Here is a 19601-nt window from a genome sequence, read left to right as displayed (position 1 = left end):
AGTAGATGTCAATGAGTGGCAACAAAATCACTTCTATCTTGATGTCATTGACTACCCCAATTTAACTGCAAAACTGACCCCATCTCATACAGGATGTGATGAAAATAGCGTGCCCTCCTGGGCAGCCTGAACAATTTCTTTCCGTCAGAAATCCAGTCCACCCAAAAGAGTCCTTAACTGGAAGCATTCTGGAAGCAATGTGGAGCCATAAACAAAAGGCTGTTGTCGGTTGATGAACTCTTATGAACACTTGTCATAAAAGGGCAAGTCGTTGTTGAGTTACGTAACAGCACTTGCTGTTCAAAGAGCTGAGCGCGACTCGGTAACGCACGTTTCAAAAGTGAAATAATTCTGTTCCAAGCCCAGGAAGACAGGGGGCTGTTATGCAACTGGAATAATGAGGACCCGCTCGCTGCCTCAGCACATCTTTATGATCCAGGCTATTTATGGAAGACTTTATAAATGCTTAAGATATTACCTGCATGCACCAACTCTTACACTTGTAGTGCCTGCTAATATTCTTTAGTATTATTCAATAAATGCATTTGTGCAAATAAAGCCCCCCAAACAGAGGCCTCCAGTTGAGTAATCCCTCTATTTGTGGAAATAAGGTACGCTAAAAGGGTACTGGAATGAGAAGTTTATTTGTACACATAATTTGACAAGTGACTCCTCACTCTAGATTCACCTGTTTATTATTTTCACCACAGTGGCCTCCCGCTTGCAAAAGACCAGTGTGGAGCCTGAACTCAGGCTGTAAATCTTGCGAAATGAAGGATGAATTTATTTATCATCATGTGTTGTAACTGATCTTTTGCCAGTCTGCCAGTCTCATGAAGGCAAGTGGAGCAAGCAGATTGCTGCGCTGTGCACTTCCACATGATCACAGTTGAACAAAAAGCAAGAGTGATTGTGCCAGTCAGTCACGCACTCAAAACAACTTCATCCTTGAATTTTTCCACTGAGCACACACTATTAGGAAAAAAAAGGAGAAAAGGCAACCAGACGATGTTACCAAACGATTTATGACTACAACAGTTTTCCTCTGTGCTTTTCAAAAGTTGAACATGGTCAAACATTCCGCTCTTAGAGACAGTCATCGGATCAGGGAAAAACTTCCACCTTGTGAAAGTTTGGAAGCCATTTTTAGGCTCATGACAGCTGTTGTGTTGACGAATAGCCTAACCTCGCTGCTTTTTCAAAATAGCCCATAAACAAAACCGCAATTCATACTTCAAGCAAAATGAAGTCAAATTGTCACATTATAGCGATGCTTTTTCGAGGTGGGGTCTTTGCATTTTGATGCTATCTTTGACAATATCCATCTAAAGACAACATAAATATCTGGCCCACTCACTACTTTGTAGCGCGCTAAGTGCACCTATTGCATCACCTGTTATTAACACCTATCCAGACGTTCAGGCTCCATTACTTAACACGTAAATGAGGGCATGTTGAGCAAAAACACGTGCGTTTGTTCTCATGGGAAGAGAGAGGCTAATAAGCGCTGCATCCTCTCTGTGTGGGGAAAGAAGCTGAGGTCACGCCGAAATAGTTAATTAAAACAGCTTGTTGCCAAAACATGAGCTCATCATTCTCCAGCTTATTTTGCCATTTGCCAAGTCCGAGCCCCTAACACTGGCCCCCTCGTGCAAAGGCTGAAAACTTAAGGGAAGCTGAGAATGTCTTCATTTTTTGGACTAACTGCAGTGGAGATGTTATTTGTCTTCCTTTTTGTTTTCATTTTTTAAACAGGCTGAATTCATCCATCCATTTTCTCTACTGCTTATTCTCATTAAGGTCATGGATAAGCTGCCACTTGTCCCAGCTGAATTTGTACGAGGAGCGGAGCACATCCTGGTCTGATTGCCAGCCAATCGCAGGGCTCATACAAATAAACAAAGCAATCACACTCACATTCATTTCTATGGACAATTTAGAGTCTTCATTATCCTAAAATGCTTGTTTAGGAATGTGAGTTCCGTGGAAGCCCGCACAAGTACAAGGAGAGCGTGCAAAGTGCACACAGGAAGGCCAAATTTGTACCCTGAGCCTCACAACTGAGAGTGATGTGCGAACTTTAAGTCACCAACCGTGCTGCCCGGCTGAATTACAATAAATCCTGTTGTTTATTTTCATGTTTTTCATTATTTATTTCAAACTCAGGGTTCAGGGAAATTAGCAAAATCTGGATATGCAGTGTATGACGTATCCAGTTTGTTTGGCATTTTAGGAAATCAACAACAAACTATAATTGTATTCACCAATAATTTACGTACTTGAAAAGATGTGTGGTAAAGACTGCAGATGTGTAGAAAAAGCTTTGAAGCCTGCACTGATTCAAAGCAGCTGATAAATTACCATACAAAAAGTATTTTCTCTGGGATAAAGTACACAACATCTGTCTGTTTGTGTCGTGATTATTAAACACGGCAACATCAAGTTCGTCAAACGGTAGGATCAGCATCAAACCTGTAAAATATTCTTTGACTTCTTGTCAAACTAAACAACTTGTTGTTTAGCCTGTGCACACAGTATAAACAAAGCTACAAGGCTACAAATATCTGTTAGGATTGTTTGTGTTCTACAGCGTCTTTGTACCGTGTTGGTGACTCACACATCCTAGTCATCCTGAAATCCAGTTGCTGCCCTCTGCTCCTCCCAAAAGACTGTTTCAAAAAGTCAAAAGTTCTACTAACATTTCTCACAGTGTTGCATAAAAGTGGAAGTCCAACTCAGCATCACATGGTCTCTGGTTAAAAGGTCACGAAAGCCTCACTGGCTGGCTGTTGATAGAAGCACAAGCCACAACATAAGGTACAATTGCTGCCTTTACGAAGATTGTTATGTTTATTTTTGATTGACATCAACTGAAAGATAGAAGCTGTTTATGGTTGTACAGTGCTGCCTTGAGATTTTTTTTTTTTTTTTTAGATACGAGTCGTGTTTTTTTTTTTTTTTTTTTTTTTGCTCTGGTCATCCTAGCTGCTAAGTCATTACCTAAGCAAAAGACAATTTTTCTCAGACACATTTTCTGAAATAGGCAAACATCTATTCCTTGGTTGTGCTATTTTATGCTTGATGCCTGAGTAAGCACTCTAAGCACAACTAGTATTTGTATACAGATGTTCATTTTCCGAGTGTCTCCTTAAAATGCGGTGCTCTCGTACAATTTTGCATGCATAGTGAGCCATTTATCGGCAAAGCATTGTTATTCTGATCGTTGAAGTGTAGTTTTCCTCCCCCACTTGAAGTCGAGCACTTTGAAAACCCACTCTTGATCCAGCAGCTGTCTGAGAACAAAGCATGCTTAGGAGGATGCGAAAACTGCTCACCTTGGGCAACGCCACCTTGTAATTTGCACTCGTAATCATTTCCAGGCCGAAAAGGAGTTTACATGTCAGCGTGGACACTTTTTATACGCTGGAAAAGAGAAAGAAAACAACCAGTCGGACACGGACAGGATCGTACATTACTCCCAAAATTTTAATGGAAACAACATGCCACTTAATAACAGTTTGTGTCCAGGCACGTGTTACATGCTGACTGCCTACTGTAATTCATTCCCATCTGTTTTGTAACTTAACAATATAAATTGCCCTTACTTGGTTTACCTCATTGAGTGAGAGGAAATCAAGGAAGAACATGTGTTCATCTGGAAAGAAGTTTACTCAGGTTCATTCCGGATGGATTTTTCTTCCCCAAAATTACGCTCATCTTATGTTTACACAAGAATGACCTTGGAAAATAAGTGTGTACTAGTAGTGCTGAGTACATGCTGTGTAGACCGCAGTTTTTGCGTTGATGCTGCGTTTCCATGTGCATGGTGTAGAAGACTCCACAATTAATTTTTAATTGCAATCGCAATTTTGGTTGCCGCAAATAAATGTAACCGATCAAGTTCTTTTTCAGCGAGTAGTCAGCCAACCACCAGGAGGGCGATCACATTGCTAAGGCATCAAAATAACAACTCTTGCCCTCTTGAATATGCCGAACAATGTTTGTTGGTACCAACCTTCGTTTAGTCATTCAGTCCCGTCTTTTTAATTCTCAGTAGGCCTTGTTTCCCCTCAGCCCTCCCAGCACGAGGTAGACTCTGACCTTTGCCATCAAAGCATGAAGCTGTTTTTAGGACACTATTTAGCAACATGCCTGCGCTTTGACTGTTATTGACCGGACCCCATTCCAAACTGGACCCACTGACCCACTGACCAGAAAACACAAATACATTGATCCCCCCCACCCCCCGCCACCATACTCACTATATCGCAATGTGTTTGTTTTCATCGTAAGCACGTGAATGTAGTATGTTACATTAGGCTATATGGCTTGAATAAAAATGAACACCACTTTTGTTTTTAGAGTTTACATGTGAGTTTTCAGAAACTATGAGCCTCATTTTCCTATGTTTGTGCCTTGAGAATCCAAAAGAGCATTGACAACCAACACACCACCGCACACAAATTTTTTCCCCTCATTTTCAGTTAAAAATGGTTTCATACCCTGAGCCCTGTGGGGAAAAATAGTCATTCCAAATTCCAAACTAATAAGCGTATACAGAGCCGTGTTTGTGCTGCCTTCTCGCTGAATAGTTTACTTATCTGCCGCATGTGTCACAGGAGCGGCCGGGGGGCTTCAAAACAAGTCACGTGGTGCCCTCAAGAACTCTTAATGTTTAAACAAGCCAAAATTATTTACTCGCCTTACTTGCCTCACATTGAAGTATGGGAATGTCAAGATGCTCATTGCAAACAATTGTGGAGAAAATAGAAAATAGATTCAATGCGAAACAGGCGTGTGTGTACGATATCAACGTCGTAATCATCCAAATCAAATTGGCATATTTTAGCATTGGATGTTTGAACTTTTCACCTTTGGGTGACCAAGATGAGGCCTGTTTGGGCATGAGGGAAATATGAGAGGTAACATGAGGGTTGTTGCACTCGTGGAACGTGTGTATGTCTGTATGTGTGTGTGTGTGTGTGTGTGTGTGCCAAGTATGATACAAGAGCGTGATGTTCTCGATCTGCCGTGACCTCATCCTCCTTGTTTAGTGGCCGTCTCCAGATGAAGGCTAAGAGAATCTAATTGGATCCTGGAGTGTTTGGCCTAAGCAGTGAGCACTCTGTGTAACCTTCTTAATCCACCTGCCGCTTCCTTTTGTGGCTTCCAGCCAAGGTGAGCGCTCTCGTGATGGTACGTTCCCACCACCGCAGAAGCTGGCCGGAACGCTCATGAGCTCTTTATGTTGAGAGGATTGTTCCCAGGCACTGAGATTGTGTAGCATGCAAATAAGGTGAGAGTGTTGGGACAAAAAGTGAGAATCCGGCCAACACAAACAGAAGAAGAGTTAGAGCTGTGGCAGGGTGGTCAACACTTTAGGAATGAGATAGTAACAAAACCTTTTGACTTTGATAACCAGATTTCTGATAGATAGTTAGAATCAAAGGAATAAAATATTGTAAATCCATCAGATTATGTTTCAGCAAGCCATGTTGAGCTTTTGAGTTCACACTATGTATGCATTATAAGGTGGCCAAACAGGCAGGCTGTTGTTAATAGTGTGCCATTTTTATTATACGGAGTGGCTCAAAAGATCACTTTCAAGTTCTGGCACTGGTTGTAACAGGCTTAGTTATAAAAGCCCAAATTGATTTGGAACACATATTTAAAAAAAATAATAATAATTTTAAAAAGGAGAAAATGTTGGACAGCTACTTACTGACTGAATCCTTTTTATTCAAGATTGTGTGGCCGCTGCATGATATGCTGATTGCTGCTACGCCCCCGCTGAAGGAAAGAAGAAAAAAGATATCAAATCTGTGGAGAATTAGATGCGATATTCTGGCGACTTGCATGCTCTGAAGAGAGTCTCATGTTGCTACATAATTGATAGCACATAAGAACAAAAGGGATTTACATGCGCTTTGTGTCTCTTCGCTAAACTATTGCGCTCCATCCACATCAGCACATGCCATCTAAAAATCTTTTTTTTTTGGTAATTTATTTGTGGTTTTCAGCTTGTCATCGCAATAACTGACACACAATAAGATTTGTTTCTTATAGTTTTTATGGCAGATGTCCTTCCAGAAACGAGTCACCATTTTTTTGGTACGTTATAAAATATTTGTTTTTGGGGCATATCATTGATCTGTTTGGCTATGCTCTTGTCATTTACCCCAATGATCTTTTGTAGCCATGAAGTATTGACTTGCTATGGAATCGCCTCTCCACTAAAGTAGCTATCAGTATGTTTTGCTCCACAAAGTAAAAGAAGGCAAGGAATTTTTGGAAGGAATACTCAGAGTTATTCCCTGGTGTCAGAATCTGTTGACCCAGCTGAAATATTTACTGGGCGGTTTACGTCCACTGGTTTATTTTTTACCCTGGAGCTGCCAGTCTGCGGAATCCGACTGGAAGTCCGCTCCCTGCCACGGCCTCCTGAAGATGACGCACCAATTCCCGCGTGTGTGTTTGCCTTTTAGGCCGCGCGTGTGTGTGTATGTGTGTGCGTGTGTGTCGGCATCGAAGCATGTCGTGTGTGTTTAGTGTGTTCGCTGTGCACCACAAGAAGGCTGGCCTAGTGCACCCCACCCTGGTGCACCCTTTCAAATAAGCACGCCTGTTCATGTTTGTAGAGCGAGAGCCAACACGTGCTACAAATAAATGACGTATGGCGATGCAAACAAATGCCTTTATGGATAATTTCCCTTTTGGCTTCACATGATCATACAACCCTTTTCAAGTTGGTGTTCCTCCAACCATAGTTTGGAATGACAGGATATCCTACTTTATACTGTGGATGTTAACACATTGCCCTTTAACCAGCTCGCTTACTGGCATGCACTTTTCATTCCTGTTAAATAATCTCTTCACTTGTTATTTGGAAGTACCATGAATGATGCAGCATCTTTGAACCCAATGCACCTCATTACATGAATCGCTCACCTATTATTGTGTGCAAACGTTTATAGCGATAAACAAGTGGATGAATCTCATTATATTTTTTGGTATCACAGAGTATGTCTGAGTCCCGTTTTGTATGCAAGTCATCAATTAACCACCAGGATCGAAATAACATTAGGCCACAGCAAATGTCACAGTTTAAAAGGCGAGTAACCTCACCATAATGTCATATGATTTTGGGCTATTTTAATTCTCTGTAAATCCCTCTGCTTCCGCTGTAATTTTGATTCACCGCAAGTTGATTGTATATAGGTTATTGATCGGCACATTTTCCTGACATTAGGCTCGCACTGACACGGTATAGCCAATCTCACGGCGTGGTATGAGTGCACTCCATTTGACTGTTTCATTCTTACTATCACCATTATGACATTCCTGGTTAGTGCCAATGTGTGAGGCATAAATGCCAAGAAAAAGAGTAGCCAGGATGACCTATGACAAATTCTTGAAAGCTCCCGTGACTGAGCAAACAAAAGTTTCCTGTCTACTCTCTCAACTGCTTTTCCTGGTTTTTGACAAGAGTGGGTGGAGCCTGCCTGCCTGCCTGCCTGTGTATGAGGAAAAGAGAATCTCATCCTTAAGAAGCAGAAGGACAAGCAGGTTGGCGCTCACACCACCTGCACGGCCACCGCGCTTGGTTGGAGCGGAGTCCTTTTCATCAGCTGCCTGCGACTCCTTGGGAAGCCAAAGTTTCTTTCGGGCGTCTTCCCCAAGAGTTTGGAACTTTGTCGCTGAACCGTTGACATCCTGTAAGTAAACATTAGCTTGTGTCCTGTTTGGAAACTGGCTGGTGTGTACATATGGGTTGTGGGTGTGTACACTTAAACAAGGACGAGGGTCGACTGTTTCGGTTGCTCAGGGTGTCACGTGAGTAAAAAAAAAACCTAATCCTGCAGTAAGAGAGGCAGCTGTTCCTGAGTTGGAAAGCCAGTCTAAAAATATGATTGAAACATTTAGCATCTCTGCTCTATTTTAATTCCCTCTCAGCTGTGACACTTGAACATGGTGAGCTGCTTAAAAGGCATCTGATGTTTCGAATACCACCTGAGGCTGTTGGTAAAGTAAACAGTAACAGACTCTTTTAAGACTTCTACTCAGGCTCCAACAAGTTGATTTAGCTACGGTGAAAGCACCGTTGCCAAACTAAAATCTGTACCAAACAACATTGCAATTAATCACTTTTAATTAGAGCTGAGATATGGTGCTTTTTTACGACAGGGAAACCAGAAAAAATATTGTTTTTGGAGGACTTGAACATAATAGTCGCCTTTTCATTCATTTTAACGGAGAAAAATATTTAATATAATCAAATTGGTTACAAAACGACCGCATATCGTTTCTTGGTCAGAGCAGCCCTCGTAACAACAAAGTGGTTGCCATAAAGATGAGTTTTGACAGCCCTGCTTTACAGCTTGAGAAGAATGTACGGTTTGTGCCAAGAGATGACAGCAATATAATAGATGGCATCAAAATTTGCTCGGCTTTGATCACAAATATCAAAAAAGCCAACAAAAAAGGCGAACAAAAAAAGAGAACAAATACTTCCCTTTAACTTCTGTGGTTAGCTAGCACACTGGTGGTGCCGTGTGTTGACTAGTTTGTATTCTCGACATAAAGTTGAAACAAGTATTTCAGTGTCACTCAACCTCCTGCTACACAACAACAATCATCGATGTCTTCATTGTATATTCATTGATTTTAAAATGAGTTATGGTATGCATATTAGTGTTTGTCTAGATTATGTTTGAAGAGTACAATTTCGGGTTTAATCCAGAGAAACAAGTTTTTGACGATTTTTCTTTGTGCAGACATTTTGGAATATTACCCCTGCAAGAGGGGTTACTATACAAAACAAAACAAAAACATATTCATTCACCTTATGATGATTAACCTTTTGCCATCGTGATGATGTGGATTTCCCCACGTACAACTTTTGCAACATCAGGCAGTGACACTGAGCTGAATAAGAGCAGCGATGAGTCAATTGAAAGCTACAGATACGTACATGGGGGGGTTAACTGAGGCAACACAGATTTGTGACAGGGCTATATCTCTCCTCCGGTTTGGCCAATATGTGCTAAAGTCTGATGCTACCTTTGCTGTCCTCTTCCACCACCTGCTCCCCGACACTGAAAAATAGGGATGCTGGGAGGCAGGCATGCAAGAAAAATGAGATCAGACCTGCAACCCCTGGATGGAATTCAATTGCGCATGACTGTCCAATTTTTCTTGAGGCCACAGACGGCGGTCGTGTGGAGACGAGGGGGTTAAGAGAACAGTGGTGGATGGAGGAGATGGGGCGGGCGTCGGGGGAACCATCTAAAGTTGTAATAACGGACTGCTCATGGTTCACCGCCCGCTCTTGCAGTTGACTAAATCCTTGTGCAAAACAGTTGCATAACTGTGTATTCCAGACACTGCACAGTCATGCATTTGGCTGATGTTCTCCACCCAGCCACGCACGGAGGGAGTTGATATCTTCAAAAGACTCTTGCTTTCCAGTTGGCCTTTCTGTCTTCATTAGCTGCACTGGCAGATCCCTAAATCAGCCCTAAAAGGGAGTGGTTGATAACCTTTTGAACTCTCCCTTCAAGCTCTTGATTGACTTGAAACTGTGCTGTATGTCCCGGGGCTGTTACACTGCGCTAGTGTTGCATTCTTATAAGCTAATCAAAGTATCTTCAGATTTTCTAATACGTGTAGATTGTGAGTCAGTCAGCTGTGTTGTCGCAAACTCTAACGTAATGTAACTTTGTATGCGTCACAGGAAAAGTTCAGCATCCGTTCAAACAAGCAGAAAAGCCACTGCCTCTTCAAAAGGAGAGTTGTGGTTTTATGATGTGCTTGCGCTATTGCTAAGGCAGGTTGTATTGCAATACTAATGTCGCCTTGCTACAAATCATTTAAATCCGTAAATATTTACGCCTGTGATTCTGACATTTCAAGGTTACTTCTGGTGCGAAATAAACTAGCCTTAGGGTAGAACATCCTGTCCTGCAATATATTTTAGTCTCTGTGTTCAATGGTGCAGCTCTTGCCGCTTTTTAAATATTCATTTATTATTTGTTTTGTTAGTTTTATTTTAAGTTAGGTTAGGTACGATAGGGACTAATCCCGAAGGAAGTTTTGAATTTTTCTGACATCTTCGGTGGGAAGAAATTTCCCCTAGAAGCATTTCTTCCCACAATTTCCCCTCTTTTCGTAAGTTCTGAAAGTTTTGTTGGTTTGTTCACAATCTGCGAGTAATGTCCAGTAGGATCACGGCCGCTGTGATACGACGGACGGGACATCCTGCGTCACAGAACACACACGTGCACGTGAATGCACTTTGCTCATGTCTGGCAATGTTTGTTTGACATGGGTGGATGGTGTTTCACTTTTTCAACTCTTCTTCTCTCGCTGTGTAGCTACACTTGAAGGAGAAAAGTATGTGAACCCTTTGGAATTTCTTACATTTCTGCATAAATTGGTTGTAAAATGTAGTCTGATCTTTATCTAAATGACAACTGTAAATTATCTTGATAAACATTTTTTTTCATTCATGATAACAAGTTGTCCAGGCCCTGAGATAGCAAAGCCCACCCATACAATGAAGCTCCCCCCTCCCTCCATCCACCACGCTTTACAATTTGAATAAGATTCACATGTTGCTTTGCTGTGCCATTTGTGTGTTCCTCCCAAACAATTCAACTTTGGTTTTGTCTGTTCAGTTTATTTTATCAGTAGTGCATCCAAGTGTTCTTTAGCAAACTTCAAACGTGCAGCAAAGTTTTTCTTAGACAGCAACGGATTCCTCTGGGGTGGTCTCCCATGAACCCCATCCTTATTTAATGTTTTACGTATGGTGAATTTGTCAACAAAGATTTCTTTTCACTCTGGGGTTCTTTTGTTATTACATTGAGACGGATTCTGCACCACGCTCTCAAAGTCATCTTTACGAGACGACCGTTCCTTGGAAGAGAAGCAGTAGAGTTGATTTTTTCCCCCCATTGTAGACAATTTGCTTAACCTTGAACTAATGAACATCAAATGATACTTTTGTAACCGCTTCCATTTTCATACAAGTTTCTATTTTATGTCCCTGAGATACTGTGGCATGACCTCAAGAGAGCTATTCCCAGCAGACATCCCAGGAATCTGGCTGAACTGTGAGAGGAATGGCCCAAAATTCATCTTGATCGTTACACACTTTTGATCTAACAATTACGGGAAACGTTTTGGTTGAGGTTTCTACTAAATAAGTTGAGACTAGTTATTAAATCCAAGACTTCACCACCCCCCGCCAAAGTGACAGTTTTTTCCCCAATAAAATTTATGAAAACATGATTGCATTAGTTACAGCAGACTGTTTATTTTGATAACCAAACTATCTGTTATGACCAATGTATGCAGAAATTTAAGAAATCCCAAAGTGTTTTCATGTTTCCTCCACTGTACTTCTTCAGCCGCCCTGAAAGTGGTGAGAAAATATAAAGTGGCAAATTGCTTCCAGCCCAAAAGTTTGCCTTTAATTATTCCTATGCGAGCTGTGCTGCTCATGGATTCCCCTCTGCTGAAGCTTTCTCTTCACACTATGTACATGTCTGGTCATCATAAATCATATTCTTACACATTAATATTATGGTCAGAAAGAACAGCGTGGTTCATCTTAATTGTATGACGATGCAATCAAGCAAGTTTCCGTAATTTAATTTCATTCCTCGGTTGTAGACTGCGGTGGGTTCTTATGTTGCATAAGAATCTTATGTTGTTTTCTTGGGTCTTCATAGCTCAGTCTCGCTCCCACACAAACACTGGGACCTTTGTACCTGCAGAAATCTCATTAAGGAAGTTGGGTTGATGTTGGGTTGATGATACTTTGAAGAATTACAGTATTCACCTCAGCTTTACACGCTTGCATGTGCTGTGTATGAGATGGTCACATGAAGAGTGAGGTTCCAATACGTCTAGCCTGACAAGTCTTGCTGGAGCCATCTTGTGTGTGTGTGCCCCCCTCCCTCCCCACACACACACACCTCCCCCCGGCCATATAGTCAACAGACGGCCCCTATTCAAATGATTTAAAGGGTGAATACGTTGCACATTCATTTTCCATTTAGCTGCCCAACCCAAAACGATGAGCCAATGAATGACAATAGCTGCTTTTCTCACTATAATGTGACAATATTTGCATGTTGGCTTCACTGGGTAAGAAGATGTTCTATGCATGTGTGTGTTTTGTGTTTTTACTGGCCATTTTTTTATTTACCCTCATCAGAGCCATAAATTTGTTTTTGTGCAGAAGATGAGTTGTTTTGTGTTCACTGCAGCATTACAGCATTCAGTTGAACCGTGTTTCTTGGATATAAAAAAAAAAAATAAAAATCAATCAAATTTGAAATACTCTTGAAATGCTGAAGAAAGAGACCCTGAATACAAGCAGTCGGCTTGTATCATTTATTTACAAAGGGACGTCACTATCTACTGCCGTTTCCTGTATATTGCAGGCTTACAGTCATTTTACACGTACATGTTAATGGGGATTGTTTTAATGCTGCTTATCTGTGAACCACTTTTACTCACTACTGGGCTAGCCAGGTCTTTATTGGCAGCCTGAATTGATTTGTTTACGATACCACATGTTGTAGACAAGCATTGACGAAGACTGTTGATGACAAGGCGCAACGTAGGCTCTCTATTGACACTGAATTACTACGTCTGGCAAACACCAGGTAAATGTGTACCATTCCTACGACGTAAGATAGGTCTTTCTTTGGAGCATCAAAAGATGCTAAATATGCGCTGGATAGTTTTTTTAAGGTTAATGACAAGGTTGTAGCTGACTAAACCTTAGGTGTCTAAGGTTTCAATGACGGCACATTTGTTTGGTTTAGTCCCTCTCCAGAGTGAATTTCTATGGACTGAATCATATCCTAATAATATGTAGAGTACTCATCTCAAGTTTAACATGACCATGTAAGGTACAGGACTAGTGAGGCTTTCCTTTTCCTGAATTCTTTGTAGAATTTTAGCAGCCCAACTTGCCCGGAGGAATTGATACCGAATGTTAACATTCAACAAACAGGTGTCAAAGATAATTCAGCATGTTGCCACTTGACTAGCCAGACTTGAAGCGTCACTTAGAGTTGAACTTCTAAAGTTACATCACCTCGATGTTGTAAAGTTCTGAATTTGACTGAAACATCTGTGACTCTTAAAGTTGCGCAAAGTTCTGAATTTGACTGAAACATCTGTGACTCTTAAAGTTGCGCAAACTGTACAGTCATCTCTAGCAGTCCTCATACGAGAAAGACTCAAGAGTTAATTAAGAAATTAGGTTCCAGGTCAATATGTAGTTCGGAAGAGAAAACTGCAATCATCACAAAGGCGGCAACATAAAGCCAGAAGACAGAGACAGCTTTGTTCATCGCCTCCTTGTCAGATCTCTACCGGAATTTTCTATTTAGCCGCTGTTTGCTGTCAGCCATGGCCAACGCTAGCTACTCCTCGACCGTGGCACCTTAGAAGGAGCAGGCATTTTCATTACAGAAAGGTGAACAAGGAGGGCTTGATTCATGTTACATAATAAACTCGGTCTGATCTACTGATCTCCTCCTCCTGAACAGATGGAGTGTGGATTTAAAAGCAAGGTGTGTGCACATAAGCCTTTTGATTGGCCCAACTGCAATTCTGTCAACTCCTTGGTGTGCCCATCAATTACATGCGGATTTGTTAGTAACTGAATGTTGGCACACTTGAGACTCCTGCGTCTTAAGGAATAGTTGAGAATATTCAATTTCAAGATCAAATTATTTAAATCTTCCTTGGCTTCACGCATATCTGTCCGTGTGCGTGTGCTGTCAAGCTTGCTGTTGCTCTTTCTGCTGCTGCTGATCTGGCTCTGAGCTGATGAAGTGAGAGGTAGGGGAGAAAACAGTCACGTGCCGAGCAAGACGGCTATAAAAAGACTAATTAAAACATGTGCCGATTGATATTGTGGAGGTGAGAGAAAGGGGGAAGACAAGAGGATGATGTAACCCAGAGTTGTGTGCTGTGATGTTGAAAGGACTTTTGTGGAAAAATGACATTTTGACAGAAGCAGGCAGAAACTTTCACCACTGGTAATAGTCGCTCGCTAAAAAGTAAAAATAAAAAAATTGTGACACAATCCTCTGTTGTGAGGACAAGAGGCCAAGAAAGGGAGTTACTGTACACACAATTTTAATGCAAGTCGTTATACAAAAAAAAAAAAAAAAGCTGTTTGCAGCTGTTATGGCCGTTGGACCCCCCCCAGCTGTTTGCAGCTTTTAAGGCCGTTGCGCCCCCCCCTACACGCACACACACTTACTTTCTCTCTTTCAAAGAATTTTCATTTGAATGAAATCCCTCCCTCAGTACACTGTTGTTCTCACATGGGGGGAGGGGTCTGATTGGTCAGGATGCCTTATGAGGTAAACCAATGAATGCGTAGTCCCGCCCCTAACTCCACCCCCTGAGGCACGCTGAGGTCCAAGGCCCGGTATGTGATTGGAGGGCTGTAGGAACCAGACGTGGTATTAAGTGCCGTCCCGTCTGCTCCACTTCAGTACTGAGGAGAGTCCCGACTGGCTGCCAGAGTGTGTGAGTGTGTGAAAGAGAGAGTGAATGTGTGTGTGTGCATGCATGCCAGGATGAGACTTCCATAGGCATTTGATTTGGACTTATTTTTGCACTCCTCAGGACTGGAGTTTGCTTCAGATCACATCTCGACACGTTGACTTGGGGATGTTGTTGTTTGCCGGCTGATCCGCCTCAGCTGATCTCTGCTTGAAGAGTCTGAACAGTGACCCTGATAGACGGCTTAACCCCCCCCCCTCATTTGGGTCACCGCCGAACCTGACAGCGGTGTCCTTGCCGGGCCCGATGTGGAATTTGACCCCGACTGACCCCGACCTCGGAGAAGCCATACACTGAGGCCGGACTGGGAGAAAGAAGGGTAAACGAGAACGAGGAGTGAGAATATCAGCATAGAGAGTGGTAAGCATGTTAAAGGGGCTTGGAGGGGGGAAGGGGAGCGTTGCGAGACAAGACAAAAGTACAAAAGAGTGATTTTCAAGCTGAGGGACAACATGTAGGAGCTTCCATCCATCCATCCATTTTCTGAACCGCTTAGTCCCCACGGGGGTCGCGGGCGTGCTGGAGCCTATCCCAGCCGTCATCGGGCAGTAGGCGGGGGACACCCTGAATTGGTTGCCAGCCAATCGCAGGGCACACAGAGACAGACAACCAATCGCACTCACACTCACACCTAGGGACAATTTGGAGTCTTCAATCAGCCTACCAAGCATGTTTTTGGAATGTGGGAGGAAACCGGAGTGCCCGGAGAAAACCCACGCGGGCCCGGGGAGAACATGCAAACTCCACACAGGGAGGGCCGGAGGTGGAATCGAACCCGCACCCTCCTAACTGTGAGGCGTACGTGCTACCCAGTGCGCCACCGAGCCGCCATGTAGGAGCTTCATTGTTCATTAAAGTCTCACTTTTGTTTACTGACCCCTTCTGTTGTAAGAAGAATTGGTAACCAGCAAGTCACACCAAAGCCAAACATTTTTTTTTACCTGATGTACACATGCTTTCAATCGCAAGGGCAGAATTTAGTTCTGTTTTTTGAAAACAAGCAGAAAGTAGTACATGGTACAGTTGGGCGGCAAGATGGTGCACGAGTGCTTAGCATGTCTGCTTCACAGTTGTGAGGTTCGGGATCAAATATCAGCCAGTGTGTGGAGTTTGCATGTTCTCTGCCTGCTTGCTTGCTTGGGTTTACTCCAAGTACTCTGTCCGGGTTCCTCCCACACATTCCCAAACTTGCTGTTGTAGTTGCATGTTCGACTGGACTTGGGAGTGTGAATGTTTACTTGTCAATATGTGCCCCTGGGCTGGCAACCAGTATACAATGTGGCCCACTCCTGACTCCAAAACTCAAAGCTGTAGCGCGCCTGATGACAAGCGCTGTTGAAAAGGGATGCTTGGTATTGCCACTATTTACATCTGTTGCTGCTGACCACAGCAAGGAGACAAATGAGGGCTAGAAAATAGAGTGCTTCAGCAAAGTTCAAACTGTCCAGCAACTGAGTAGGCACAGTACCGTAGAATGAGTATAATATGTAATACACACGGTGCATTTTGACAAGAAGCTTTTTAATGTGGGGAATACAGTGAGACCTCCTCGTGACGCTCAACAATTCCTCAACCATTCATGGTCACCTTCACGTCAACAAAAAATTTAAGAGTCTTCAAGGAAACTAACAAGCATGTTAGGCATGTACTTTGAGGACGCCTGAGTAACTTAGCTTAAAACGTAAAAATGCTGACCACCATTGTGGCTCTTCTAAATCAAAAAGCTTGTGACTACAGTCAATTCTTCTTGCTGTTTCTCAGCTTCACCAGTATGCCAGTGGAGACCCTGCGGCCCTCTGACGGTCGCCTGGCCGGGGCCCCCTTCACCTCCGCCATGCCCTTCAGGATCCTCACCAAGGGGCCCGACTACTTTCGGCGCCAGGCTGAGCCGGCTACCCGCAAGCTGAGCGCCGTGGAGCGTCTGGAGGCGGACAAGGCCAAGTATGTTAAAAGCCAGCAGGTGGCGCTGACGCGGCAGGCGCCGGTCAAGCCGCCGATCATCCGCAAGCCCCTTGTCCCCCCGGCTATGATAATGCAGTGCCACATGGGCACTCCCCCTGCCCGGAAAAGTCCGCGCTGCCCCACTAGCATGGACAACGGTGGCGTGAGAGAAGGACCGGGAGGGAGACGAGGACCGCCTCTCAATTTGGATATTTTAAACAATCTCATCAACGACGTACGTGACAGCCCACTGCCCTCCTCCCAGTCGTCGTCATCCACCTCCCCCTCATCCTCGTCCCCTTCCTCGGGCACCAAGAGCATCGGCAGCAGCTTGTCAGCAGAGCACGATAAGAATAGCCGACTCCTGAACAATCTCAAACCGCGGAGCGCCGCCGCCACCAACTCGACCACCTCGTCCTCCACATCGTCCCCGCTCAACCCCAGCCATCGACCTCCCCCTGTCCCGGCACGGGCGCCCCGCATCCTTGTCCCGTCGGCCTACGTCCCTCCAAATACGGTCACGGTACGCAGGGTAGACGTTCGACCACATGCAGAAATGAGGAAACCCCAGAGGCCCCAATTCAGGCCCCGACAAATTGCCCAAGGTCAAGTCACACACACCCAGGTCCCCCCGCCACCTCCGCCAGCACCCAAAAACCCACCTCAATCAAAAGCCACCACGCCGTCACCCCCTTCTTACCTGCCGCCCAGCCCCATGCTGGTCCGTGCAGGTATGATGCCGCCTGCCTCGCCCGCTTTCACCCGCCTGTCCAACGCCAGCTCCAAGGGCTCAGCCCACAAGCACCCGTCACTGCACCGCTCCAAGTCCGACCTGAGCGACCGCTATTCCCGGGCCACAGCCGACCTGGAGCGCTTTTTCAACTACTGCGGGTTGGATCCCGACGAGGTGGAGGGCATGGGCGGGGTGGAGCGCTTCACCAGGGCCAACTCAGACATTGTGTCCATCTCCAAGCTCCGCAGCGTCAGCACGCCCAGCTCAGAGTGCGGGGACGAGGCCGACAGAGGCCGGGAGGACTGCGAGGACGATGAGGACGGGCCCGGCGGAGGCAACGAGCGCGTCCCCTACGGCATCTCCGTCATTGAGAGGAACGCTCGAGTCATTAAGTGGCTCTACGGCATCCGACAGGCACGAGACACTAACAGTGCTGTTTCGAACGTGTAGACTAAAACTCCACTTTTTGTTGTATTTATACGAAGAAGGGAAGTCAGTCGTTTCATCGTTTGTGGCCTTAAGTCTGACATTTTCATGTCCTTCCGACGGAGACTCACGTTTTACATTTGAAGACTTTTGAGGAAGTTGTAACAGGCCCTTCCTTTTTCACTTGAACAATGTTACGTTGTATCTGTAAGTTAGCAATAATAGACTGACGAGGGTGGTTCCTCATACAAAGCAACGGTACTGGCTCTGTGTCAATCTGCGTCTGAGTGTCGCAGAGAACCTCGCTAATGCTGTGAAAGTCACAAGAAAAGCTTCCATCAACAACATATTGTATTTTTCAGTCACCTTTGGCTGCAAGACTGTTCTTCTACTCGTTTTCGTTGGCATGCAAATGTATTTCTGTACATTTGGCACTTTTTGTCAACAAAGCACGCATGTACTATGTACTTCGTTGCACCAACACTCATGTTACAAGTCAGTAAACATCAAGATACTAGCAGCTTTCATTTGTGAGTGTATGTGTGTCCACTCATTGTTTGGGATTAGGCTGCGGGATGAATCGTGTTTACCTCGCATATCCCAGCACAAAGCTGCTAAAATGAATAACAAGTAGCATGAAAAGAAACAACTGATTTTCATTTTCGCACTCAAAACGGTTCGATCAGGGATGGGCTACAGAACATCCACGAGAGCTTTTTATGCGGCGTGACATGCAATTGAAAAACAAACAAAACCTCAGAGGAACTGTTGTAAAAAAGCCCTGCATCATTTAAGCCACAAATGTTAATAATACTGTCACATACAAGAAATAAATCCCCTTTTTTTTTTTCCATAATCCCTCAGAGGACTTGAACTCACCCATGTTAACGTTTTACTAAAGAATTCAGTCATGGATTTAAAAAAAGTGTCTCAGGAAATGTTTGGCTTACTAACACAAATGGACCAATATTTATTTGGAGAATCTATTTTAATGTAGTCAACACTTGTGTACAGACTTGAATTCAATCTGAAGTGCAATCTATTCAAAGTCCCCCCGGCAATTATGTTGGATGAAATGAAGACACATCCACACGCGTACAAATACACCGTGTGTGAGTGTGTGTGTTAAAAATGATGAAAATCTCAGTGTGACTGCGTCTACATAATCTTACTGCAAAGGTTTTTTGTTCTTTTCCCAGGACATTCCTCCTTTAAGATGTCATGTGTCACGGGTTTGACAGTAGCTTCGAAATACGGATGCACAAAGAGATCCGAAAGGCTTTAAAATGGTGTCTTTGAATTTATGATTAAAGCACAGCTCAAGAGAATTCTCGTTGTCTGTTGACTTTTTAACTAGTTTTTTTTTCCCATGATAATTCTGTTTCTGGGTTTGAATCTTAGTTTTGGTCCCCCTGTAGGAATTTGCATGTTCCTCCGTGCTTACGAGAGTTGGTTCCCGGGACGCTTTGAGGCTCCTCATTTACAGTCAATTGCCAAATCGTTAAAGACAACACTTTTATGATCACCATAACTATTTTTGTTTGTGTGTTTTACCTCCACCATTGAGGACCAAGCAGGTTTTCGCTTTTGTTTACAAAATACAACAAAAAATTATTGTTGGGTCATGGGCTCCGGAAGAACAGTACACATTTTAGTGCATGTGCATGTACGGGCTCTGTTTTCACGCACGCTTCCCAATACATGGAATTGGCCTCCCCCCAGCTTAAGCGGTCTACCGAAGGGCTTGTGGAAAGTCTCACTGGCTTCCCACCATGACATCATGGCACACACATGATCCCAACGTGTGGTTTAGATCTACAGCTTTCATGACATGCTATGTCTGATCATGCGGCTGCTGCGGGGCACAGTGATTCCATCTGCAGTCTCACTTTGGGCATTG

General features: G+C 43.8%; 1 protein-coding gene and 1 long non-coding RNA gene across 3 annotated transcripts; one reads left to right on the top strand and one right to left on the bottom strand.

Annotated features, from left to right (window-relative positions):
• Window positions 1-805: 805 nt before the first annotated feature.
• Window positions 806-5790, bottom strand: LOC125989135 (uncharacterized). The gene is made up of 3 exons (XR_007488611.1): window positions 5723-5790; window positions 3336-3423; window positions 806-2786 (listed from the first exon to the last, which is right to left on the bottom strand). It is a non-coding gene; the product is annotated as an uncharacterized lncRNA (long non-coding RNA).
• A 1726-nt stretch (window positions 5791-7516) lies between these two features.
• wu:fa11c10 (protein FAM110A) lies at window positions 7517-19029 on the top strand. 2 transcript variants are annotated; one of them, XM_049755951.2, is made up of 3 exons: window positions 7518-7715; window positions 14665-14961; window positions 16363-19029. In XM_049755951.2, exon 3 carries the CDS (start codon window positions 16373-16375, stop codon window positions 17723-17725), a length of 1353 nt encoding a protein of 450 aa, XP_049611908.1. In that variant the 5' UTR covers window positions 7518-7715; window positions 14665-14961; window positions 16363-16372; the 3' UTR covers window positions 17726-19029. The 2 variants fall into 2 exon arrangements, with proteins under 2 accessions (XP_049611907.1, XP_049611908.1); XM_049755950.2 differs by lacking the exon at window positions 14665-14961 and having other exon boundaries at window positions 7517-7715.
• Window positions 19030-19601: the final 572 nt, after the last annotated feature.

This window comes from Syngnathus scovelli, chromosome 2 (assembly GCF_024217435.2).
Source record: "Syngnathus scovelli strain Florida chromosome 2, RoL_Ssco_1.2, whole genome shotgun sequence".
NCBI classification, from domain to species: domain Eukaryota; kingdom Metazoa; phylum Chordata; class Actinopteri; order Syngnathiformes; family Syngnathidae; genus Syngnathus; species Syngnathus scovelli.
Note: the sequence above shows the minus strand (reverse complement) of the source record. Positions and strands in the feature narration are given on the sequence as shown.

Excerpts from the sequence above, each read along its gene's own strand:
- wu:fa11c10 (XM_049755950.2), top strand. The coding sequence starts at position 16,373 with ATGCCAGTGGAGACCCTGCGGCCCTCTGACGGTCGCCTGGCCGGGGCC.